This window comes from Mytilus trossulus, chromosome 13 (genome assembly GCF_036588685.1).
Source record: "Mytilus trossulus isolate FHL-02 chromosome 13, PNRI_Mtr1.1.1.hap1, whole genome shotgun sequence".
Classification (NCBI taxonomy): domain Eukaryota; kingdom Metazoa; phylum Mollusca; class Bivalvia; order Mytilida; family Mytilidae; genus Mytilus; species Mytilus trossulus.
Window position 1 is genome coordinate 17,642,350 of NC_086385.1, and position 27,172 is coordinate 17,669,521.

Genomic DNA, 27,172 nt, shown 5'->3' on the forward strand with positions numbered 1-27,172 from the left:
TTGTCTAGAGATGAAGCAATGTATTCATTAATGATTTGATCTGCTCCAGGCGATTTATTATTCTTCGCCTTTTTAACAGCTTTTAAAATTTCTTCTCGTGTAATTACACAATTAAGTGTGTCATCGTCACAAGGTGAGCTCACATCGTTTTCAATAATAAATTCATCTTCAAACTTGTTCTTATTCAAATCTTTAAAAAAATCAAATAATGTTCCAATAGATATATTACTTTTTTCCCTTTGACGTCCCTTATTAAATAATTTCCAAAATTCTTTTGGATTTGTATTTTTTATTTTTTTCATGTTGTCACTAATATCTTCATTTAATTTCTTAATATTTCCATCCATCACTTTCTTATAATATATCTCACTCTGTCGTAATCTTTCTTTAAAAATATTTGACCCATACTTTTTATACAGTCGTTGTGATTTTCTTAATTCTTTCTTTGCTTTGTTACAATCTTTATCATACCATTGTTTATTGTTTTGTTTCTTAGAATTACGCAACATAGTTTTAGCATACACATTTGTACCAAAAGTAAGTTTTGCAGAATCAATCAATATATCAGAAACTTCATGTACCAAATTATTCATATCATTTTTTGACATATTTTCTTTATCATTATAAGTATTCAACTTGCTTATAACACAATCAACTTTATTTGTATCAATATTTTTTCTATATTCATTTATTTTTTCCATTTTCCATTTTCCAATCATATTTTGCTGTACAGGATGGTTTTCAATTTCATTACTTTTAATCAATGATTGACAATCTATATGTAATGATAAGGGTGAGTGCACATCAGAAAAAAGTTTGGAAAACTCACCAATTTCAAAATTTCTTACAAATTGTAAAAAATGTGAGGTACATATAATATAATCAATAACACTATTGTTTCTACTTGTAGGTTTTGCATTAACATCTTGACCTACTCTTCCATTTAGTATAAATACTTTGTTAGATTTACAAAAGTCTAACAATTTTCTACCAAAGCCATTAACTACATTATCTGGAGAGTTTCTTTCTCTAGGTATATTCAAATTATCTAGTATATGCACATCAGTATAATCAAATTGATCAGTAAAATGTTGAACAATAAACTCATCGTCAGAACTTTCATTATAAAAATCGGACAAATTAGCAGTGCGACTATTAAAGTCACCAAGTAGTACAATATATTTACTATTTTGAGAAAATCTTTGAAATTCAACATCAATCTCGTTAAACGCTTCCTCTGATGTGTAATTTGTATTAACAGGTGGTATGTAAACAATGCCATATACAATATTTTCATCAAGATCAAAAACTTTTTTGTCAACAGAAAACCAATACACAAATTTGCATTTGGTATCAAAAGTTTTAATACATTTATCCAAGCACTTCCGGTAGCCTAGAGCAATACAACCAGACCTATGGCTTGTAATTTTATGTCTATTTTTAAAACTAAAAATAAATTCGTCACAGTTTATAACATCACAATCATCTAATTTAGTTTCTGTAAAACAGACAATATCATAGGTGTTCAGCAGTGATTTAAATTCAGGGTATAGTAATCGATTTTTTACACCACAAACATTTAAGGATAATAGTTTAATACAATTGCTAGAGGGTTTATCTACAGAAAAACTATTACAATTTGATTGAAAGTCACAAGTGTCAAATAATAATTTGTCTGATATAACAGTTTCGTGTTCTATTCCTCCACGGTTATCCTAATGCGGTGAAATGCGCCTTTGTCGTCGTCCGGGGTCGTTTAACTTTTTTGGTCGGGCACCTTGTTTGTTGTACTGTCGTCGAGGTACATCATCATCTCTCTTCTCTTCATCTTTCTTGGGTGGGCAATATTCAACTCCTTCGATGAATAGGCGGTCCCGTTTGAAAAATGCTTTTTTTCCGTTGTCTACGGGCTTCTTGAAAGTGTGGCCAAAGTTCTTTGCGCTTATCGTTAACTTCTTAAGGAAATTGCTCACTGATACCGAAGTGAGTGTCCCTCAATTCCCTAGCTGCTTTTCTTACGAATTATCTTTCTTTAAAATTTCGGAATCTGCAAACTATTGGCTTAGTCATGAGTTTCACTGATCCATCGGGGTACCGTTCGACATATTCTTTACCAAAACGGTGGGCGCGATCGTATTCAGCTATTTGACCTAATTTTAGTTGTTCAGTCATAAATTTCTCAATAATTTTTTCAGTGGTCTCAGACTCTTCAAACTTATCATGCATCGGTATTCCGGTAAAAATTAAATTTTCTCGCATTGATCTCGTCTGTAAGTCAATGTGTCTTGTATATAGTTCATCGAGATCTTTTTGTAAGCGAAATATAGCATCGTTCGCGACATCAGCATCTTCTCGAATTCCTGCGCATGCACCTTTGACATCTGACACATCCTTTTTTGCATCTTCAAATTTTTCATTCATGAAATTCATACCCTGCTCAACATCATCAACTCTTTTGGACACTTTTTCTACAGTTTTGAATAAATTTTGGACTGTTCTGTCAAATGCAGAAATCTTTTTTGAAAGTTCATCAAGTGTTGACATTTTTTCAAATATCATATTAACCTTTTGAGTAAGATCGTCTAGTTTACAATTTGTGTCTGAATAAGGATTCACCATTGGCTGTATAACAGAGTTTATATTCTGTGGAGTACTGGTGTAAAAACCCACGGCCGGCGAATTTGGAGACTGTTGTATAAAATTTGGATTCTGGACTGGTTGCGTCATTGAGTAAGATTGAAATTGTTGTCTATTTTGAGAAACTGGGGTATCGTAAGCGGGAACATTAAAAGTTGCCATATTTACAGTTTTGCTCGAGTCTTCATTTGTTAAGTTTTTGTTTACATTTCTCTTTGTTTTGTTTACGTTTGACGAGGACTTTTGAGTATTAGTCACTGCCTTTTTGTTTGGTTTCTCACCACTCACATTCTGTGTACTTGACTTTTTCCTTTTTCTAACCTTCTTTTCTCCTTTTTTTGAATTCATAAAGACAAACTAATGTTCCTTTTGTAAAATGTCATATTCTATCACTAATATTTCACTTGAAAACACTTCATATTCCACTAGTAAATTATTCTTTGTAGGAGAGAAAAAAAACACGACATTTTGTTTCACACATGCGCACCCTTTTTCGGGAAGACACCGGTCAGAGTGATTTCCATCAAGACAAACATAAATTTAACAATAGAATTAATTAAACACAAAGAAATATAAAAGGTTAGATAGACGGATTAACAAATTGTCACTTTAGCACTTAAAATATAATGTCTGATCTTAATTTATTTGTAATCGCAAATAGTCCAAATCTTCCTGGTTATAAATGCATCTTTTCCCGATATGTCACAGTTTGACGTCGCGAAAATAACAAATTACGTTAGCAACGTCATTACCTTCCCTGTAACTGTATCGTATGCCGGGTATTCAATTTTCCATGAGAAGATTTGGTATGATTGTCAATGTATATTGATCTCGGTGTCAAGCAGCGCTTCATATTGAAAATATGCGAAGAATCAGCAATTCAATTGTTTTCCAATGCTTTTATTTAACATAATGATGTCAAATGACCCCGATGTAAGTAATTTTAACTGTTACAGGTCACCGAACAGAACCTTCAAAAACTGACTAAACTGATATCTATCGTTATAAAAACTGTTAAAATAGATCACGACACAACAAATTGTGAAACCATTAAAATGAAAAAAAATCAACGCTCTATTGTTTTTATTTTTAGCTCACCTGGCCTAAAAGGCCATGTGAGCTTTTCTCATCACTTGGCGTCCGTCGTCGTCGTCGTCGTCGTCTGTCATCGTTAACAATTTTTCAAACATCTTCTCCTCTGAAACAACTGAATGGATTTAAATGAAACTTAGCACGATTGTTTCTTAGTATATCCTGCACAAAATGTGCGCTTCGATTTTTGATCCGTCAAAAAACATGGCCGCCGTTACTTAAAATAGAACATAGGGGTCAAATGCAGTTTTTGGCTTATATCTCAAAAACGAAAGCATTTAGAGCAAATCTGACATGGGATAAAAATGTTCATTAGGTCAATTTCTATCAGCCCTGAAATTTTCAGATGAATCAAACAAACCATTGTTGGGTTGCTGCCACTTAATTGGTAATTTTAAGAAAATTTTGCAGTTTTTGGTCATTATCTTGAATATTATTATAGATAAAGATAAACTGTAAACAGCAAAAATGATCAGCAAAGTAAGATCTACAAATAAGTTAATATGACCAAAATTGTCAATTGACCCCTTAAGGGGTTATTGTCCTTTAATGACAATTTTTCACAATTTGTTCATCATATTTGCTAACTTTAAAAAATCTTCTCCTCTGAAACTACTGAATGGATTTGGTTAAAACTTAGCATGATTGTTCCCTAGATTATCCTGCACAATGTGTGTGCTTTGATTGTTGATCCGTCAAAAAACATGGCCGCCGTTACTTAAAATAGAACATAGGGGTCAAATGCAGTTTTTGGCTTATATCTCAAAAACGAAAGCATTTAGAGCAAATCTGACGGGGTAAAAATGTTCAGTAGGTCAATATCTATCAGCCCTGAAATTTTCAGATGAATCAAACAACCAATTGTTGGGTTGCTGCCACTTAATTGGTAATTTTTAGGAAATTTTGCAGTTTATGTTCATTATCTTGAATATTATTATAGATAAAAATAAACTGTAAACAGCAAAAATGATCAGCAAAGTAAGATCTACAAATAAGTTAATATGACCAAAATTGTCAATTGACCCCTTAAAGGGTTATTGTCCTTTAATGACAATTTTTCAAAATTTGTTCATCATATTTGCTTACTTTAAAAAATCTTCTCCTCTAAAACTACTCAACTAAATTCAACCAAACTTCAACTGAATGATCAGTAGGGTGTATAAAATAAAGTTTGTGCTTTATTTATTTTTTTGTCATGTCCATCATGGCTAAAAATATATCACAGGGTAAAATGCAGTTTTTGGCTTATATCTCATAAATTCCAGCATTTAGAGCAAATAAGACAAGATGTTAAAGTATTTATTAGCTCAAGGTCTACCTGTCCTGTAACAGTGATATTGTTTGCCTTAAATTAGTGGAGATTAAAGGCTTTTTCCCCTGGAAAAAAATCCCAATTTAAAAAAACATGGCTTAAAATTATTCTCAAAAAGACAACTTTTTCCCCAAACAGTGCAGTCTAAGTAGCAATTGTGCATAAATACAAACTGAAAAACACTTATTTAAACATTTTTCATGCCTAAAATGACTATATGTGCAGATTTGAGGGTCTATTTATGTATTATCACTGATAAAAAGGGGTCTTATTTCAAAGCAAGGGTTGACTCTTGAAAAGGGGTCTATAAATTGAAGTTTAGTCAAATTTGTGGTTTATTTTAAGTTTCCCAATTTGATGAAAATGACGCATATTTTCCCAATAAAAAAGGGTAGGGGTAGTTTTTGAAAAAAGCCAACAATATCACTGTGTAATTTTCAGCCGAATTGGGTAACTGGTTTTACAGGTATAATGCCCCTGAATTGATGATTTTAAAGAAATTTTGCAGTTTTGGGTTATTATCGTGAATACTATTATAGATACAGATAAACTGTTAATAGCAAAAATGTTAAGCAAAGTAAGATCTACAGATAAGTCAATTTGACCAAAATTGTCAATTGACCCCTTAAGTAGTTATTGCCCTTTAAAGACTTTTTTTCACAATTTGTTCATCATGTTGACTTACTTTAAAAAATTTCTCCTTTGAAACTGCTGTATCAATTTCAGCCAAACTTAGGCTAAATGAGTTTCAGAGTATCTAGTATAAATTTTATATTTCATTTCCTTGTATTTCAAGAAACATAGCTCCTATGGCTAAAATAGAAAATAGGAGAACATGATTTTTTTTCGCTTTTGAAGAAAATAGGACGATTCAAAGATCATTTAAATAAATTGAAAAACCAAAAAAATCATTGATGAGAGATTTAACCAAACAATTAAGGTGAGCGATTCAGGCTCTTGAGAGCCTCTTGTTACAAAATAGTGAAAAACACTTACGACAGACAGTAACAACTGAGTTACAGGCTACTGAATTGGGATAGGCACCAATAAATTTCAAAGCGTATTATTCCATCACATGTTCATATATTATACATAAAATTGAGAATGGAAATGGGGAATGTATCAAAGAGACAACAACCCGACCATAGAAAAAACAACAGCAGAAGGTCACCAACAGGTCTTCAATGTAACGAGAAATTCCCGCACTCGGAGGCGTCCTCCCTAAACAAATATATACTAGTTCAGTGATAATGAACGCCATACTAATTTCCAAATTGTACACAAGAAACTAAAATTAAAATAATACAAGACTATTATGCAGGAACTTGGTCCCGTCTTTGTGATTCGTGTTGTAGTCTTTCTTTCATGGTTTTATCGATTCTTTTTGCGGGGAACTGCTCACATAGATGTTACATTGTTTGGGAACTAGCTTGGACTCGGCATGACAACGGGACCTTTAAAAGACAATCCAATCTGCTAACTACATTTTATTCTGGTTCACAGTCTAGTGCACCAAATAGTTTTGCACGACTTTATATAGCAGACTGGACTTAATTTGACACGTAATATTTTGTTACTCATTAAAATAGCTTTCTCTGATCTCTTTTAATAAACAATGGATTTCATCGGTTAAAGGCATAATTACTTAATCTTAATTGTTCAAGTCTATTAATTTTAAAAGTATATACAATTATCTTTACGCCTTCGAAGCTGACACATTTATCAATAAGATGGGGGACATTTTTGAGACAACGTTATCAAATATGCTTAAAAGATTAAATACTTTACATTTATATTTTTAGGAAATTGTTCTATAAACAAGTTAAACTTTCTTTGAGTGGCCAACTGGAATTATTGTTAATCCTAAACAAGGTCAGGAAGGACGAGTTAGAAAGGCAGATGTTTGCGTTGCTAGAAATGGTTCAACTTACACTAGACCAATTTCCGAAATTGTGCTGTTGCTTAGAGTGTAAACTTTGAACAATGACTTTATTAAACATTATTATGTTGTCCATTTGTAAGATATGCTGGGGTATATATATTTGTATTATTCATAACTGTTTGATTATTATATGTTTAATATAGTGTCTTTCTTGTTATAATTTTGGACTTCCGGTAATGGATGCGCCCATACCGTTCACGTGCTGCACTTAAACACACATAAAACCCATGGTATTTGATGAATGGAACTCCATAAATTGATAAAAAAATAGTTAAAGATAGTTACAGTTGTTCAATTTAGAACACAAAATTCGATAATTAACACTGACAGTCCTTGAAGTATTACACCTAACATAACGTGATAAAAATGGCGGTGCCCTGGGAAATTAAACCACCATTAAAATTCCAAAATTGTGTGACAGGTAATGAATTTGACGAGTGTACATATATAAACTGGAATAACAAATACACAGACTGTCAGTTAGAAGAACCAATGCCCTGCCATCAAGTTAATGGTAAAATAAACAACGTTACGTTCAAAACACTGCCTGAAAAGATTGCTCCCTGGAAAAATGCAATTGTGCATTTTTTTTTTTAACAGAAAAAACTACCTTCTTAAAGGAAAAAAAAGTTATCAAAATTTATGTGACTGTGGTGTTGACAAAAACTGCAAAATAAAGATACACTTTTATAAAACGGAATCCATTGTGATTTAGGGTGCCAAATGTGTACAGTTTAGCGAAACATATTTCGAAACTCTGAAGCACATAGTGAAATCACCAGACAGCTCCGTATTATAAAAAAAAATGGAAATGATGACAGCTTTAATAATCCTAGTTTAAGTTTAGACAATAGTAAAATAGAACAGTCTACAACTGGAAAAAAAATTCAAAATGAAAACAATCTCAGTGACACTTCTCCAGGGTATCATCAGCTCAGTAGTCAGTATTTCGGTACTGACATGATTTAACAGACTTTACTAAAATTTGTCCGTTTATAAATTTATAAATTATTAAGAAACTAAGGTTTCAACTCCCTCAGGCAAAGTTGGCTTTAGATGAATTTGGCTATTTATTTTAGGTATTTTTGACATACAGCTCTTCAACGGTTTCGGTACTTATACATCTTCGGATTTCAAATGTTTGGCTTTGAGCGTTCCTGATGAAGGTCAATCCAGAAAAGCGCTTCGGACGCAAGAAATTAATAACGTGTTGTTTTCAATATTCTTTAACATTTGCAAAATCCCTTGCAAATGTCAACAACACATCTTCCCCAATCAGGAAAGAGGGTACAAAAAAAATCAGAAAAATCAAGTAGAAACACCAAAGGAAACGATTGCAAAACACGGCCAAGCGTTGAGCTCTAAACTTGACACACTTACAGCAACGTTGACCACTTTTGATATTTCCTTTAAGTTATTTGTAAATAAAGTAACCGACCTCAAGCATGCAACAGACACTATTGTGCCAGACATCAAAGGATTTGTCCCAGACTTAATTTCATCAAACCAAAAAAAAAAAAAATATGTTTCACAACATTTTGAAAAAATTTACAATAAAATAAAACACTGCAATCAGTCTCTGGAATCTCTTCATTTGAAAATAAATCTTCTTGACTCTCAGTTTAAAGAATCTGCATTAAATAAAGATACTATAATTGAGAAACTGCAATATAATGAAAAAAAAAATCTTATTGATTTCCGAGAAGAGAACAATGACAGTATGGAGTCAATTTCGAACAAAATTACAGAATTTAATAATCGCCTTTCACGTTTAGAGGAAATAAACACATGCAATTCAAAAGAATCAATTAATGAACAAAGAGAAAAGAGAACAAGTGAATCTCATACTCCAAATGTCCTTGTGTCAGAATGTGATTATCTCATTCTCAGTGTCTCGATTCGCAGAAGAATTATTCCCAAAAAAAAATTATTATTTCACAGTTTTAGATTATAAGCTTTATTGAAACTTGGACACATGATGTTGATGTTAATGAAATAAGTATACCAGGTTTCTGCTTTATTGACAGTAATAATAGAAAAAAACACATAAAGCCAGACGCAATTCTGGTGGAATAAATATTTTTGCTAAAATTTTCATTTCAAAAGGAATAAAAAAATTACCAAAATATCACAATGATATCCTTTGGATCAAAATTGACCATACATTTTTTAAATTAGATAAGGACATATATATTGCTACAGTATATACATGTATGTCTTCAGCAAATTCTAGCACGAATATTACTGGGTAAGAACCCATTTATGACAAGCTACTAGCTGATGTTGTTAAATACTAAAAGGGCACATTATAGTATAAGGCGATTTCAATGCCTTTTCTAAAACAAAACAAGATTTTGTTGCCTTTGGTAATTTTTGTACTTCACTTCAGGAAGTTTTACAATATATTTCTGTTAAAAATATAACAAGGAATAACCTTGACACCAAACTTGACAACAATAATGGGAAGTATCTACTGAATTTATGTAAGGAATCAAGCCTTTGAATTCTAAATGGTAGAACCATAGGTGATTTTACATAGTAAACACACTTGTATTACATACAATGGATATAGTGTTGTAGAAAAGGGACGAAAGATACCAACGGGACAGTCAAACTCATAAATCTAAAACAAACTGACAACGCCATGGCTAAAAATGAAAAAGACAAACAGACAAACAATAGTTCACATGACACAACATAGACAACCAAAGAATAAACAACACGAATCCCACCAAAACAAGGGGTGATCTCAGGTGCTCCGGAAGGGTAAGCCTATCCTGCTCCACATGTGGTATTGTAGATTATGTACTTGTGTCTTACGAATTATTACATATAGTTGGTTTTTTGAAGTGCATGACTTCACTTCTTTGTCAAATCATTGTATAATAAGTTGTTCTTTATTAATAGGTTTTATTAAGGCTCAAAAAACACCCCAATATCAGTTGGATCCTATCCAAAATAAAATTATATGGACCCCTGAAGCAATAAATCTCAACACATTAAATAGTAACAGTATAGAGAGTAAAAACAAATTTGAACATTTTTTGAAATCCACTATTGAAGACTCTGTAAATTCATTTAATACTATACTATATGAAAATGCTTTGAAGTCTGCTAAACTAGTAAAGAACGTCCAAGTCAGAAATAATAATTAAAATAGGTCAAAAAGACGACCTTGGTACTCTGAATCTTACCGTGAACCTGGCGTTACAGTAAAATATTATGCAAAGTTAGTTAATAAACTTCCCTATAAATCTGAATACAGACATACATTTTATTCTTTCAGATCTAGACTTAGACGTCTATGTAAATATGAAGAAAATAAATACAAAATAGATATATTTTCAGAACTTTATACATGTGAGAAAGACCCAAAGATGTTTTGGAACATTAAGTAGACAAAAAAGGAATAACAAAGAAAATGAATCTTTACCCCAAGAAGATGTCATCCAGTTTAAAAATTGAATAGCTGTGACATAAATCACAATAGTTTTCACTCTAAAATTATTAAAGATTTGACTCTCTAAAGAAAGTTTAATTTATCTCATGTTACAGATGACTTAACTCACTTGAGTTCAGAGATAACAATTGAAGAGATAATAAATAGTTATCAAAGGTACCAGGATTATAATTTAGTACGCCAGACGCACGTTTCGTCTACATAAGACTCATCAGTGACGCTCATATCAAAATATTTATAATGCCAAATAATTACAAAGTGGAAAAGCATTGAGGATCCAAAATTCCAAAAAGTTGTGCCAAAGACGGCTAAGGAAATCTATGCCTGGAATAAAAAAAATCCTTAGTTTTTCGAAAAAATCAAACGTTTGTTAACAGGACATTTATCAAAAAATAACCACATTATTGAAATTCATGTCAACACCGAGGTGTTGACTACTGGGCTGGTGGTACCCTAGGGGACGAAACGTCCACCAGCTATTCGTTTAAATAAAAATGGCAAAAGCACATCAGCCGACATGATTTCAAATGAAATGTTGAAAAATGCAACCCCTATTCTAATAAAACCACTTCATAAACTCTTTGATAGCATAGTCGAATCTGGTCAATTTCCAAGAATATTGAAAGAAAGCTTACTTGTTCTCTTGCATCAGAAAGGGGACAAATTTGATACAGGGAACTATAGAGGTAAATCTATTAGTTCCAACCTGGGTAAACTTTTTAATAAAGGTCAAGAGTCTTTTGAATGGACTTGGAATGTCGTATATCATCAATAACTTTAATTATCATGATTATGTTAAGGTCAAGTGACAGTAAATGGGCTATGTCTTCGATTTCAGTAAAATTTGGCATACAGCTCTGGCTCGATGAACTTCAATTGAAAATCGAAATAATAATGCCTTTATCTCAAATATCATTTGAAATATTACTGATTGAATTCTTACAAAATGGGTGAACATTTGTATAGAAAGCACATAAAATCGGCGAAAACCCTTCTAAAATTTGTCTTAAAATCGCCAAATCTCTAATTCTACTCCATAGATTTTTCTTAAAAAACTGTATGTTGTTGATACATAAATTTCCGTTATAATGATGCAAAATTAAGATAGGGTCACCGACTTCGTTTTTACAGTATACATCATTCAAAGTTGAGTTCTTTGTGAAAAAATCCAACAAAACGTCGAAATAATCGTAACGTTATCGCGTTGCAGGCCGTAAAACGTTGATTTTTGACGTTTTTCACTTCCAATAAGGTAACAAATTGATTATTAGATAAAAAACGAAGTCGGTGACCCTATGATTATTTTATATCATTAAAACAGAAATTTATGTGTCAACAATATATAGTTTTTTAAGAAAAATCTATGGAGTAGAATTAGAGATTTGGCGATTTTAAGACAAATTTAAGAAGGTTTTTCGCCGATTTTATGTGCTTTCTATACAAATGTTCACCCATATTAAGAGAAATCAATCTGCAACTTTTCAGCAAATAAAAGAGATAAATGTATTATTTTTTCGATTTTCAGTTGTAGTTCAACGAGCCAAGGTTGTATGCAATTTTGTAGCAAAATCTGCGACATAGCCCATTTACTGTTCCTTTACCTTAAAGGTAATTTAAATTCTATTAAACAAAGAATTAATGACCAATGTTGCAAGTTCAAAATGCAAAATATATTTGAATAAAAAAAGTTAGAATTTTTCAAGTGTGTCTACATAATGGGCAGAAGACCACCCAATGTTGATATATTGAAAAACAGAAGTGACAGAGCTCCAATATGCAAGATCCGTATAACCGCTCATATACTGATGATTGAAAGAGGGAGACATATACATATTCCCCAAAATGAGAGATACTGCTCTGTATGTAATTCTGGTCAAATTGAAAATAAAAACATTTTCTTTTACAAAAATACTCAACTAAAAGGGCTATATTTTACCAAAAACTTTCAAATATAGTCGTTGATCCTACAAAATTTCATAAACATGAAAATAATATAATCTTTTTATTAAATAATAATTCATGCACAATCCTAAATTTTACTTCCTCTTTCATTTCAGACAGTTTGAACCTGCGTAAAGCAGGACAAAATCTATTGAATTGTCAATATGTCTAGTTCATACTCATTGTTTATTAAAATAATATAGAATTACATATTTATAAAGTCATTATTTGCAATACTTATTATGTTTGACCAACTATGTAATTTATATACCATGAGCCTTAGCCATTTATTGTTGATGAGTATGTGCTAATAAATATTTGTATTTGTATCTGGTGAGGAATGTTCCAGAACATTTTTAACATGCTTTCCAAAGATTTTTTTTATGTGATTATCTCTCTTCATCAACACAACGCATAGCTGCTCGCTTGAAAACTTTAGATAATTGTTTTATTGTCCACCACACTGTAAGTTATGCTATTTTTGTATTATTATGTATTTTTTTAGATGTACTTTTAGTTTTATTATGATTTCTGTGACGATTTAAAGACTGCAATGAAAAGCCTTTGCACATCACTGATTTCGATAATCTTACATTGTATCAGTTTTCGGACATTTTAGCAAGTTAAATACATTTCATAGTAGTCTAATCCCTTTTTTGTGTAAGTATCTGGTCTATGTCGCCTTCTTAAATTTGTATTTTGTGTTCTGTAAAGTGTCCCTTTTTTCCATTGAATTTTCTATGGAACGCCTTTTTTGTCATAAATATTTGTAAACATTTTTTGACATTATATTGAAAATTGTATATTTCACTACATATGTGTTTGTAAAATTATTTAAAAAAAAAAGAAGATGTGATATGATTGTAAATGAGACAACTCTCCACAAGAGACCAAAATGACACAAAAATTAACAACTATAAGTCACTCTACGGCCTTTAGCAAAGCCCATACCGCATAGTCATCTATACAAGGAACCAAAATGGCATTGTAAAACATTTAGGTATATAAAAAGTATGGACAAAAAAAGTAAAGGTTTTAAGTAGTTTATAGTAAGAAAATCCCTGGCTTAATGATTTACTAGTAATACATAGATTACGTTCTTTAAAATCAAAAACGTCACAACAGACAAGGGCGTAGCGAACGAGCTGTGAAATCTAAACACCGTAAGATGGTACCAAAGGAACATTACCATCTAAAGATAGAAAATTACCAATAGGGAACGAAAAAGCGTCCCTTTTGTCATAAATTTATTGTGGGGTACCTGTTTAAGACCGAAATGTCTAAATCTAGGAGAGGACAGTTATTACCGTTTAAATTTGATTTATTTAAAGTAAGTTCCTTTGGGATTAATGTCAGCATTATACTGAAAAAAATACTTGATTGTTTAACGAAAACATATCATCAATTTAACGTTGTTGTTGTTGCATTTATCGATCAAATGCAATTTCGACGGGTCTTTCCTGAGCTGGTTCATCAACTGTGATTCATAACAGTACAAAAACAAGTCTGTTATTAAAGGGGCACAATGAGTGCCCATAGGGATACCTACAACCTGTCGATAAACGTTTTGCCGAAACGTTCATCAATATAATCAAGGAGAAAATTATCAGCTTCAATCATCTGATCACACCCCCAGTAAGTATATCTAGCATATTTACCTTTCCTATTAGATAAAATGGCTTTAAATGAGCTGCAGCAAATATATTAACATTCAGATTTACCAAACGACTGTTTAATTGGATAGCAATTTTAGTGTTTGATCTGATAGTGTGGAAGTGTAGGGTGAAGAGTAGAAAAATTAAAACTATCTACAGAATCAAAAGGACCATCAAAAGTATATAATTTATTTAAAACATCCAAAGAATATTTCACTCCAAAAATAGTTAAATCAACTATGTTCTGGGGAGTCTTATGTAGACGAAACGTGCGTATGGCGTACTAAATTATAATTCTGGTAACTTTGATAACTATTTACACCACGTGCACTGGGTCGATGCTGGTGGACGTTTCGTGTTATCAAAATAGGGAGGTATTAAGTTTTGATCGGTATATGTAGAGTCATTAAATATACTAGATAGGTGGATAAAATCGATACATATATAATAATATTTAATTTTAGAAAATGACGTTTATGATCTTCAGGCGTTGTCGATACGCGGGAACAGCCTATGGTGACAAAAAGCTGCAATTATACGAGAATACCATACAGTCGGCTAAAAAAAAGATATTGTGTCACACTTAAAAATATCGTGTTATTCGCTAATGGATATTTGACAAAGTTTACATAATATTTAATGCCTACCATTGTTTTTAAATATAGATAGCGGATAACCAAGTGTATAATTTGTACGATGTTTAATTCGTTGATTTTGATTGATACGTTTGCCATGAAACCTTTTTTTTCATTGTTTTTTTTATCCCTAATATTCATGATTTCAATAGAAGAAGTTGTAGATATGTTCCCAGGTTCATGTATATTGTCATTTAGCCCAAGGGGGAAAGCTGTTTGAAGTTGTTTAATCGGGCGTATGTATGACTTTTCCGCCGATTTTTAAAATTGTCATTCTTTCACTTCCGCCGATTTCATGCATCAATACGTTAGCCAGAGAAAGAAAAGATAACATTCGTTATTGACAGTTTCGACAAATATAGAAGAAACGAAATTACAAGAAAGGAATATGCTTATAGGTTGCACCTTGTAAATCACGTGTGATTTGCAAGTCATGCCTCTTTTGGGGAGAAATTGAATGTGCACTAAATACTGCTTCTGTTTACATAGTTGTTTCCATGGATGCAAAGTATTTTTTTTACTTTAGACTTGATTGGAGAATTGAATGGATATAAATAAAAAAGTGTATGTATTTAACTTATTTTTCAGGAGAACTGGAAGACACTTGTGTGTTGAGTCAAATTTAATGGAAAAATTCAGTGCGAACTTGCAATGTTTATTAATGGAGGGCAGTAAAACTTGAAAATATGCCGCACAGCTATATGTTTTCATTAGTGCAAACAAAAGTTGTACATGTCTCCTTTCCAGGGAAATATAACATTCTCCTCAAAACTTCCTGAACGAAGAGTAACTGCATATGCAATTTAGGCAGTTCCTATGGAAAATCGCATTGCTGGTTTTACACAAGTGCAACCTATAAAGTGTTGCTTATAAATATTCGGCAAAAATGATTTATGATTTTAATGTTGTATTTAGATTTTTAATTCGTCATTTTAGTATAAACAGAGGTTTTACTTCTGCGTCAGAATATAGTGTGTTTGAATTGACTTATCCTGCTCGACAACCTTTTTCCACCTCCCCGTACGCAGTGAGCAGAACACACAAGTCATATACATGTTAAGGTTTATGTACCCTTCTGTAGCCATTTTTGTACGAACTTTTCAAACTTCAATTGTATCAAAAGTACAGATATAATGAATGATAGAGAACGGCCATTTTGTACATATTCCAAGGAGAAACTTGATGCAAAGCATTATTTTTTACTGTTTCATTGCATTTGATAGAAAAAGAGGACTTTGTGGCAAATAAATCACGATTTTAATAGAAAATCCACAGCCTTTATCCTTGTACTCTCATATAAGGCAATTTGATGACTGATAGATATAGGATTATTGCATGCAGTGCTAGCATTGATTTCATTAAAAAAAGTTTATAAATGTAGTTATTGGTTAAGACAAATATAATTATGGCCAAAATCAAGTAGACCATTTAGGGTGCGCTTGACTTTAGTGACTCAGCACGAGGTGTTTTGGAATTTACAGGTTGCTTAGAACTTTTTGTAAAAAATAAACACTAGCACATCATAGAAAATCAAGTGACTAATTTATGTTTCAAATTTTATAACAAAAATCTCTGTATTAAAGGCTGTGGATTTTCTATAAAAAATCTTGATTTATTTGCCACAAAGTCCTCTTTTTCTATCAAATGCAATGAAACAGTAAAAAATAATGCTTTGCATCAAGTTTCCTCTTGGAATATGTACTAAATGGCCTATCTCTATTATTCATTATATCTTTAGTTTTGATACAATTGAGGTTTGAAAAATTCGTACAAAAATGGCTACAGAAGGGTACATAAACCTTAAGCATGACAATTCATATCATTTGTACAACTGGCTTACGAAAGAGGTTTATAAAGATAAATGAAAAATAACATTCACCTGTAGTTTACCTGTAAAAATTCAGTGCAAATGAAAAGAAAAATCGGCGCAAACGAAATGCAGATCGGCGCAAATGCAAAACGCCGGTTTAATCCAAAACAGTTTGATCATTTTACGGTAATCTTTAAATTGTTTATGCGATTGCCCTTGTTTCTTCTGGAACATTTCGAGTGATTGAAATCGATTAAATTTAATATTGTGGTTGTGTTTACCTAAGTGTTGATAAATTATACTTTTAAATTTCTTAGGTTTTCGGAAGCGGTATAGATGTTCCTATGTTCGTATAAAAAGATCCCGTCCCGTTTGTCCTACACATTAAGGTTTGTACAAATATATGTATTCACGATAGTACGTCCTTCTGCGACAAACCTCCTTGCATTACAGTTGATGTTCGATTTTCTCCCTGAAATCATTTACTTGTAAAATCTACATGCTCGCATTGGTGAAATACTGAAAATACCGTAAATATATCTATGTATTTGTACTGTTTTTGTTGTATATCTTATATAGAATGTGTTTGAATATCAGCCAGTATACGAATATATGTTTCTGCTGGACATTTTCTCTAGATTTCAGTTTTTTTTACCACATGTACTAATCAATATAACACATAGTCGTGTTTAAAAGTCATTATATTTTTCACCAGGAAGTTTGGATAAGTTGTAGTTTAACTGAAAGTAATAACTGGAATCATTCAAACGTGAAATGTATTTTCTCGGTCAAATATACAGTTTCATCCAAACAGTTTTGATCACAATAGGAAATCGTCATCCTGTGTCTTCTTATATTTTTTTTCCGTTCCATATAACTATGTAAATACTGTAACATCATCTCTTTAATTCTTTGTTCAGTTTGCACATAAAAATAAGTTTCAGGATATATCAAATGAAAATTTATCTAGATTTCCAATGATAAATGTAGTAAATAATAGTTTTGGTTATGAAAGTTTCCCCAATTTAAAGGGTAACAAATTTTATCTCGGATCTTATTTTATGCCATATTTTGATTAGTTACAGTCTGTGAAAACGTTCATTTGGGAGTCATTATTTTCTTGTGTATATTTGACTTTCCATCCTAAACAGTTATTTTTTTTCGTTCCTCGTAAATTCGTAAGTAAATTTAGAAACTCAACTTGATCACTGCAAATTAAGAAGTCATGTTTCGCTACGCAAAAGTTACCAAGCAACCAAACATGTATTATGAAAATATGATATTATAGATTTAAGTCAGCGTCATTTGGACAAAATGTGTCACTTAAAATTATCAGCAATATTGTTTTTCTCTTTGTAGCTATCTCCAAGCTGAAGAGCTGATGTTTGACCAGACACGTTGATAGAAATGGCAAACGTTTTTACAAAATGTTGTAAAGCCGTGAAACATTTTCCTAGCAGATTTCTATGTCTATGTTTTCATTTCCTGCAAGCAGGAATACTTGATTATTATTTAGTGATATATAAAGGGAAGGCGTGGCTTGCGTTTATCGGAGCAGATATAGTGGTTGCCATAGTGCTATGTTTGTGCTTTTTCCTTTCGTACAGACATCTAAATCGTGCGCAACCAAAGGGAGATAATGAGAGTCCAGAGTCGGCTAGTCTACTATTTGTTCCGATATCATGGTTCGCTTACTCCGCATTACTTGCGATCAAAGTAGGTATTGCCTTCAAGGATTTTGCTTTTCTTCTAAGTGAAGACATATTTTTCGGACCAAATACATTGAAAACTACTATTGCTCTATGCGGTATTATATTTGCATTGTTGTTAGCGACAAATCATGATGCTAAGCCTTGTTCCCCGAGAAGAAAATATATCGACGAATTGACGGGAACAGTAATATTCGATATTCTTGACTGCGTTGACAGTATGGACATGTTGTTTTTTAAAGAGGAAAGGGACACGTTTCCAATTGGAGTGGATGATGCTATTATTGCTATCGCTCTTATTAATTTTATATTACCTACTATACCGCTGATCACTCTTTCTAAAACTAAGTATGGAGAGGCCAAACTGTCACATAAGCTTGTTATTATTCACAAAGTGTTACTAGCATTTCTTGTTAATTTACCACTACTGATAACCCGGATGATCTTATGGCATGGTTTAAGTCGTGGAATATTAATTTTTTTACTAAAAAATGTCATAGTGATTGGAATGATTTCGTTTGACTTGTATGAAACATTAGAAGGAGAAGAAAACGAACAAACTGAGAATAATAATGATGGCGTTGCATCATCTGGCCAGGACGGACCAGCTGTAGAATCGTATGCAATGGAAGACAGGTTTAACTACATAGAATAACATGTCATAGGCGGATCACCCAAATGAAAATTGCTGGATCCGCCACTACAAGTCATACTGCTTGGAACTGATATTTGCTTATATGACACGATTTCGAATTTACAGTTTGATAATGTTATAATATATCTACAGTTATATATATTTTCCGATATTATATCTACAGTTATATATATTTTCCGATATTATATCTACAGTTATATATATTTTCCGATATCTCTTTGAACTTTCCATATGGTGAAAACTAAATTATTTAATGCCCAAAAAGGCGAAAGCCAGGACCGACCGTGCAAGGGCTGTATAGACAATGAAGGTCGTTAAAACTTCCATTTGTAGTTGTTCAAGTCGCCATTTGTACCGAAGACAATAGACAGTGAACATCGGAAAGGTTGGAAAGGAAGTAGTTTACAGCAGGCAGAAGGTTTAGTTTAAGTGAAGTGAAGTGCTTGGAACCTGCGGACAGAATATAAAACGGCTGGGACTGTTGGTTCGGTACAGATTGTCCAAACAGGGCTGGTGCTAAGGTTTTGCGTCTCACATCTCACACTATTGCAGTGAGTGTTTGCTGATATACCATGCCTTAGTGCTACCCATTATTCCAACAGTTGTATACATATATTTAAATAAAGTTTCATACTACACCAGTTGAAATAGTTTTAATAATTTGTTTAAATGAGTTCCATACATTTAGGTGTCAGCCCAGTTTCATACATTTAGTTTCAGCCCAGTTTCATACATTAAGATTTCAGACCATTTTCATACATTTAGGTTTCACCCTAGTTTCCTACATTTTGTTTAAAACTAGGGTTTTGTTATTAAACTGTTTCATTTTACCAGGTTCGGGTTAAGTGAATGGGTGTTGAAATTCGTTTCGTGTAGTATCACTCATAGTTCTAAATCAAACTGACAACGCCATGGCTAAAAAAATGAAAAAGACAAACAATAGAATACATGACACAACATAGAAAACCAAAGAATAGACAACACGAACCCCATCAAAAACTAGGGGTGATCTCAGGTGCTCCTGAAGGGTAAGCAGATCCTGCTCCACATGTGGCACCCGTCGTATTGCTTATGTGATATAAAATCCGGTAAATAGTCTAATTCGGTAATTGATCACAAGGTTTAACGAAATGGATCTCTATAGTAATTTAATACCAAGTAGAAAACAATAAACTTGCGACAATTATGGTAACCACAACATGAGGTGCTAAATTGTTAACACCATATCCGGATTTCAACGATTAATGTCTCTTCAGTGATGTTAGGGATAGAAAAGTATTTAGGAAGGCCAGTTAATCTCCTCAAATAAGGATAGACTCTTAAGAGTCATATTAGGATGAACGGATTATATAAGCTGGAGGGGAAATATAGTACAAGCCCAAAACGAAATAAATACAAACAAGTAAAAATGGGAAACGAAGTTCAAACCTATGATTGCGTTGGATAAAACCGCAATTTTTCTACTTGTGTATTTAACAAGAGAGGGACGAAAGATACCAAAGGGACAGTCAAACTCATAAATCTAAAACAAACTGACAACGCCATGGCTAAAAATGAAAAAGACAAACAGACAAACAATAGTACACATGACACAACATAGAAAACTGAAGAATAAACCACATGAACCCATCCAAAAACTAGGGGTGATATCAGGTGCTCCGGAAGGGTAAGCAGATCCTGCTCCACGTGTGGCACCCGTCGTGTTGCTTATGTGATAACCAATCCGGTAAATAGTCTAATTCGGTAGGTCACATTCATGAAAGGGAAGGGGATTGTAGTTACGACGTAAGGAACATATCCGATATCATTTGTGAAACGGTTATTCCATAACGGTCAACCAACTCGTGATGGCGTCCGTAAAATTTACGAAGGGATGATTTCAACTTCACCATTTGAAACTCTTGGTTTAATAGCTTCCTTGTGAGCAGCAACCCTCTATCAAGAAATTCATGATAGGAAATACAAGCACGACAAAATCGTATCAATTGGGAGATATATACCCCGTATGCAGGTGCTGCTGGAATGTTGCTACTTAGAAATGGAAGGTTCACAATTTGAAAGCTGAAATCATTTCTTTTGTCGTAAAGTTTTAAGAAGATTTTGTATGATAACCAAAGCAAATTTAAAATTTATATTTAGGGCTTAGTATTGAAAATGTGCGCACAATCAACGTTTTTACAACATTAAAAAGTTGTAAAAAGAAGAATTCGATTCTTATAATAACTTTTTCTATTTTACAACCGTGAAATTAAGAGAAATATAATTTTGTTTTCCAATGCTTTGATATAAAATTATCACCGATAGCATTTAGTATTTAATACGGGAATAAAATATGACATTGATGTGCCCCGTGGTTATCGGCGTCTGCCAATCAAATGAATGGATTATTTTGAAACCTACTAGTGTTGTTATTATTTAGTAAGAGTTGTTTGAACCTTATGAAATATTAACTCTCTGTAGGCCAATGTTCCTTGGTACAACACAAGTCTGAATTGATTGTAAACTTTTATTCCTCCCTTAGGTTTTTTAAAACAAATTTAACATTAAATGCTGATTTCTGAATCAGAATTGTCAGATTTTGAAGCAGTTTGTTTTCTTGTCTCGATAATATCTGCGTAATTATACGAAATACGTTCGGTTATCACTCAAAAATGCATTTCACGATGGTAGAAACATAACACCCTCACGGTCATCCGCTGTCATAAAAGGGATATATCAAACAAGGAATTCAACTTTGATGACCAAAAAATAATGAAAAACATTTATGACAGACAGTAACCGACGATAACTGATTTACAGGTTCCTGAATTTGATCAGACACAAATAAAGTTTATAGCGTATTCCTCCATAACATATATATGTATTTCGGATAGTGCTTTTGCGAAAAGTAAAATCTAAAAATTACTGAACCCCAAGGTAAATCTGAAAGGAAATTCCCCAATGAAATTAGAAAAATCAAAAGTTCAAACACATCAAACGAATGGATAACAACTGTCGTATTACTAATTTGGTACAGACATTTTCTTATGTAGAAAACGGTGGATTAATCCTGGTTTTAAAGCTAGCTAAACCTCTCACTTGTATGATAGTTGCATCAAGTTCTTTTATATTGACAACGATGTGTGAACAAAACAAACAAACATAATAGGTAAAAATGAAAAAAATATAGGGGTACAGCAGTCAACATTGTGTTATAATCATAATCACTATAAAAACACACAGAAATATGTAACAAAGGAGCATAAAATGGCAGATAAACCAAACATTTTAGCAACTATTATGGACAAGAATACACAAATTTACCATAGAACAATAACACAATGACGGGATGTACAAGTACCGAGCAACGTCGACAGTAAAAGTAATATTTAAAAAAACACAAAAAAAAAGAAACGTATAACACGTTATTTTGATGATAAACAACGTCAGTACCCATAATCTTTTAAATTAGTTCAAGACAGACCATCGTGTATTGTTTGTGATTAGGAAGTTAATACGGAAAACTTACCAACAACATCGTCGTACCACCTGATGAATTTTTATTTTAGAAAAATGACGAGACGTTCTTTGACAAACCCTGGTTCATTAACTCTCTGCTCAGGCACTGGTGACGTTTTACAAAGTTTGAGTGGGAGCTGCAAGATCTTGAATACCGAATAAGTTGACCAGACACAAGTTGGTTCCTTTTTCCTTTTTCCTTTTTCGATATTCAAATTTTGAAAAATATTACAAGTCCAAACTAAATTTTTTTTTGCTTCAAATTTTTTTTTCCTCAAAATTTTTTTTCCTCAAAATTTTTTTTTCCTAAAAATTTTTTTTCCTCAAAATTTTTTTTTCCTCAAAATTTTTTTCCTCAAATTTTTTTTTTTCTCAATTTTTTTTTTTCCTCAAATTTTTTTTTCCTCAAATTTTTTTTCCTCAAAATTTTTTTTTTCTCAAATTTTTTTTCCTCAAAATTTTTTTTCCTCAAATTTTTTTTCTCCAATTTTTTTTTTCCTCATTTTTTTTCGTTTCTTTATTCAATTTCTTTTTCCTTATTCGATTTTTATTTCCTTTTTTCATATTCATTTCCTTTTTCGGTTTCTATTCCCTGAATCGGATTCTATTTCCTTATTGGGTTTCTATTTCCTTATTCGGTTTTGATTTCCTTATTCGGTTTCTAGTTCCTTATTCGATTTTCATTTCCTTATTCGGTTTCTTTTTCCTTTTTCAATATTCATTTCCTTTTTCGTTTCTATTTCCTTATTCGGTTTCTGTTTCCTTATTTGATTTCTTTTTCCTTATTCAATTTTCATTTCCTTATTCGGTTTCTATTTCCTTATTCGATTTTCATTTCCTTATTCGGTTTCTTTTTCCTTTTTCAATATTCATTTCCTTTTTCGGTTTCTATTTCCTTATTCGGTTTCTATTTCCTTATTGGATTTTCATTTCCTTATTCGATTTCCATTTCCTTATTCGATTTCCATTTCCTTATTAGGTTTCTTTTTCCTTTTTCAATATTCATTTCCTTTTTCGGTTTCTATTTCCTTATTCAGTTTCTATTTCCTTATTCGGTTTCTATTTCCTTATTCGGTTTCTTTTTCCTTATTCGGTTTCTTTTTCCCTTTTCAATATTCATTTCCTTTTTCGGTTTCTATTTCCTTATTTAGTTTCTATTTCCTTATTGGGTTTCTATTTCCTTATTCGGTTTCGATTTCCTTATTCGGTTTCTAGTTCCTTATTCGATTTTCATTTCCTTATTCGGTTTCTTTTTCCTTTTTCAATATTCATTTCCTTTTTCGGTTTCTATTTCCTTATTCGGTTTCTATTTCCTTATTGGATTTTCATTTCCTTATTTGATTTCCATTTCCTTATTCGATTTCCATTTCCTTATTCGGTTTCTTTTTCCTTTTTCAATATTCATTTCCTTTTTCGGTTTCTATTTCCTTATTCAGTTTCTATTTCCTTATTCGGTTTCTATTTCCTTATTCGGTTTCTTTTTCCTTATTCGGTTTCTTTTTCCCTTTTCAATATTCATTTCCTTTTTCGGTTTCTATTTCCTTATTTAGTTTCTATTTCCTTATTGGGTTTCTATTTCCTTATTCGGTTTCGATTTCCTTATTCGGTTTCTAGTTCCTTATTCGATTTTCATTTCCTTATTCGGTTTCTTTTTCCTTTTTCAATATTCATTTCCTTTTTCGGTTTCTATTTCCTTATTCGGTTTCTATTTCCTTATTGGATTTTCATTTCCTTATTTGATTTCCATTTCCTTATTCGATTTCCATTTCCTTATTCGGTTTCTTTTTCCTTTTTCAATATTCATTTCCTTTTTCGGTTTCTATTTCCTTATTCGGTTTCTATTTCCTTATTCGATTTTCATTTCCTTATTCGATTCCTGTTTCCTTATTCGGTTTCTATTTCCTTATTCGGTTTCTATTTACTTATTCGGTTTCTATTTCCTTATTGGATTTTCATTTCCTTATTCGATTTCCATTTCCTTATTCGATTTCCATTTCCTTACTCGATTTCCATTTCCTTATTCGGTTCCTTTTTCCTATTTCGATATTCAATTTTGAAAAATATTACAAGTCCAAACTAAATTTTTTTTTGCTTCAAAATTTTTTTTCCTCAAAATTTTTTTTTCCTCAAAATTTTTTTTTCCTCAAAATTTTTTTCCTCAAATTTTTTTTTTTCTCAATTTTTTTTTTTCCTCAAATTTTTTTTTCCTCAAATTTTTTTTCCTCAAAATTTTTTTTTTCTCAAATTTTTTTTCCTCAAAATTTTTTTTCCTCAAATTTTTTTTCTCAAATTTTTTTTTTCCTCATTTTTTTTCGTTTCTTTATTCAATTTCTTTTTCCTTATTCGATTTTTATTTCCTTTTTCATATTCATTTCCTTTTTCGGTTTCTATTCCCTGAATCGGATTCTATTTCCTTATTGGGTTTCTATTTCCTTATTGGGTTTCTATTTCCTTATTCGGTTTTGATTTCCTTATTCGGTTTCTATTTCCTTATTCGATTTTCATTTCCTTATTCGGTTTCTTTTTCCTTTTTCAATATTCATTTCCTTTTTCGTTTCTATTTCCTTATTCGGTTTCTATTTCCTTATTCGATTTTCATTTCCTTATTCGGTTTCTTTTTCCTTTTTCAATATTCATTTCCTTTTTCGGTTTCTATTTCCTTATTCGGTTTCTATTTCCTTATTGGATTTTCATTTCCTTATTCGATTTCCATTTCCTTATTCGATTTCCATTTCCTTATTCGGTTTCTTTTTCCTTTTTCAATATTCATTTCCTTTTTCAGTTTCTATTTCCTTATTCGGTTTCTAGTTCCTTATTCGATTTTCATTTCCTTATTCGGTTTCTTTTTCCTTTTTCAATATTCATTTCCTTTTTCGGTTTCTATTTCCTTATTCGGTTTCTATTTCCTTATTGGATTTTCATTTCCTTATTCGATTTCCATTTCCTTATTCGATTTCCATTTCCTTATTCGGTTTCTTTTTCCTTTTTCAATATTCATTTCCTTTTTCAGTTTCTGTTTCCTTATTCGGTTTCATTTCCTTATTCGATTTTCATTTCCTTATTTGATTGCTGTTTCCTTATTTGGTTTCTATTTCCTTATTCGGTTTCTATTTCCTTATTCGGTTTCTATTTCCTTATTGGATTTTCATTTCCTTATTCGATTTCCATTTCCTTATTCGGTTCCTTTTTCCTATTTCGATATTCAATTTTGAAAAATATTACAAGTCCAAACTAAATTTTTTTTTGCTTCAAAATTTTTTTTCCTCAAAATTTTTTTTTCCTCAAAATTTTTTTTCTTCAAAATCTTTTTTTCCTCAAAATTTTTTTCCTCAAATTTTTTTTTTCTCAAATTTTTTTTCCCTCAATTTTTTTTTCCCTCAAATTTGTTTTCCTCAATATCCGTTGAGGTGTGAACAAGGCTTTCATGTGTGACAGAGGCTTACAGAAGACAACTCGCTACGCATTTTAGATTTGCTATGGATTTCATAAAATGTTATACTAAAATCCCGGCCGAGTCAGCATTTTTTGTTAGTGTATACTATTGGAGTCCATTTAAAGACTTAAAGAAGGACTTGATTAACTGTAGAACCCTATGGGATTTATTGTGTTAAATTTTCAAATAACTATTTCTCGAAAACAGTAAGTGATAGACAGACACGGTCTTCAGTAATGAGAACAGGACAATATAACAAATCAAATGAAATATAGGGGGAGTCCCTTTGGTCACTCAACACCCTCCTGTTTGAGATCTTGAAATAGGTCAAAATTCCCAACCCTAAACCATATACATTCATGTGCGGGACAATAAAACAAATCAAATGAAATATATTGGGAGTCCCTAGGGTTACCAAACATCCTCCCGTTTGAGAACTTGAAATTGGTCGAGATCCCCATCCCTAAACCATATATATTCCTAGATATCAAAACAAATAAAATTAAATATAGGGGGAGTCCCTTGGGTCACTCAAACCCCTCCTGTTTGAGAACTTTGAAATGGTTCAGATCACTACCACTAAAACCATATATGTTCATGTATAGACAATAAGACAAATCAAATGAAATATAGGAGGAGTCCGTGGTTTTCCCTATCCTCTCCTGTTAAGAACGTGTAAACAGTCGAATTCCCAACCACTTAATCATGTGAAGTCATGTATGGGACAAATCAAATGAAATATAAGGGGAGTCCCTGGGGTCACATCACCCCTTCTGTTTTAAAATTTGGAAAATATCGAGATCCCCACCCCTAAACCATATATATATATATATATATAAATAACCAATAAGTCAAATCAAATAGATTATAGGGAGAGTCCCTGGGGTTACCCAACACCCTCCTGTTTCAGAACTTGGAATTGGTCGAGATCCCCACCCCAAACCATATATCCATATAATAGAAAATTAGAAAAATCAAATAAATTATAGGCAGAATCCCAATTGTCACCCGCCCCTTTCTGCTTTAGAAATTGTAAACTGTCGAGATCCAAATCCCTAAACCATATATAGTCATATATGGGGCAATTAAACAAATCAAGTGAAATATTGTTGGGAGTCTTTAGGATCACCTCACCCCTCCTGTTTTAGAATTCAGAATTGTCGAGATAACCATCCCTAAACCATATTTATCTATGTATGGGACAATTAAACAATTAAATGAAATATAGGGGGAGTCCATGAGGTCACCTACCAACTCCTGTTCGAGTTGCCGGGTGACCTAAGGGACTCCCCCAACTCATGTTCGAGAACTTGGAAATGGTTGAGATCCCCCTAAACCATATATATTCATGACAATATTACAAATCAAATGAAATACACGAGTCCCTTGGGTC

General features: G+C 32.1%; 1 protein-coding gene across 1 annotated transcript; it reads left to right on the plus strand.

Moving 5' to 3' along the window:
* The first annotated feature begins 17,556 nt into the window (after positions 1-17,556).
* On the plus strand, positions 17,557-19,439 carry LOC134694838 (uncharacterized). The gene is made up of 2 exons (XM_063555912.1): positions 17,557-17,662; positions 17,844-19,439. The coding sequence occupies exon 2, from the start codon at positions 17,892-17,894 to the stop codon at positions 18,846-18,848; it is 957 nt and encodes a 318-aa protein (XP_063411982.1). The 5' UTR covers positions 17,557-17,662; positions 17,844-17,891; the 3' UTR covers positions 18,849-19,439.
* Positions 19,440-27,172: the final 7,733 nt, after the last annotated feature.

What these genes read in the sequence shown, in the direction of transcription:
- LOC134694838 (XM_063555912.1), top strand. Translation starts at nt 17,892, where the DNA reads ATGGCAAACGTTTTTACAAAATGTTGTAAAGCCGTGAAACATTTTCCT.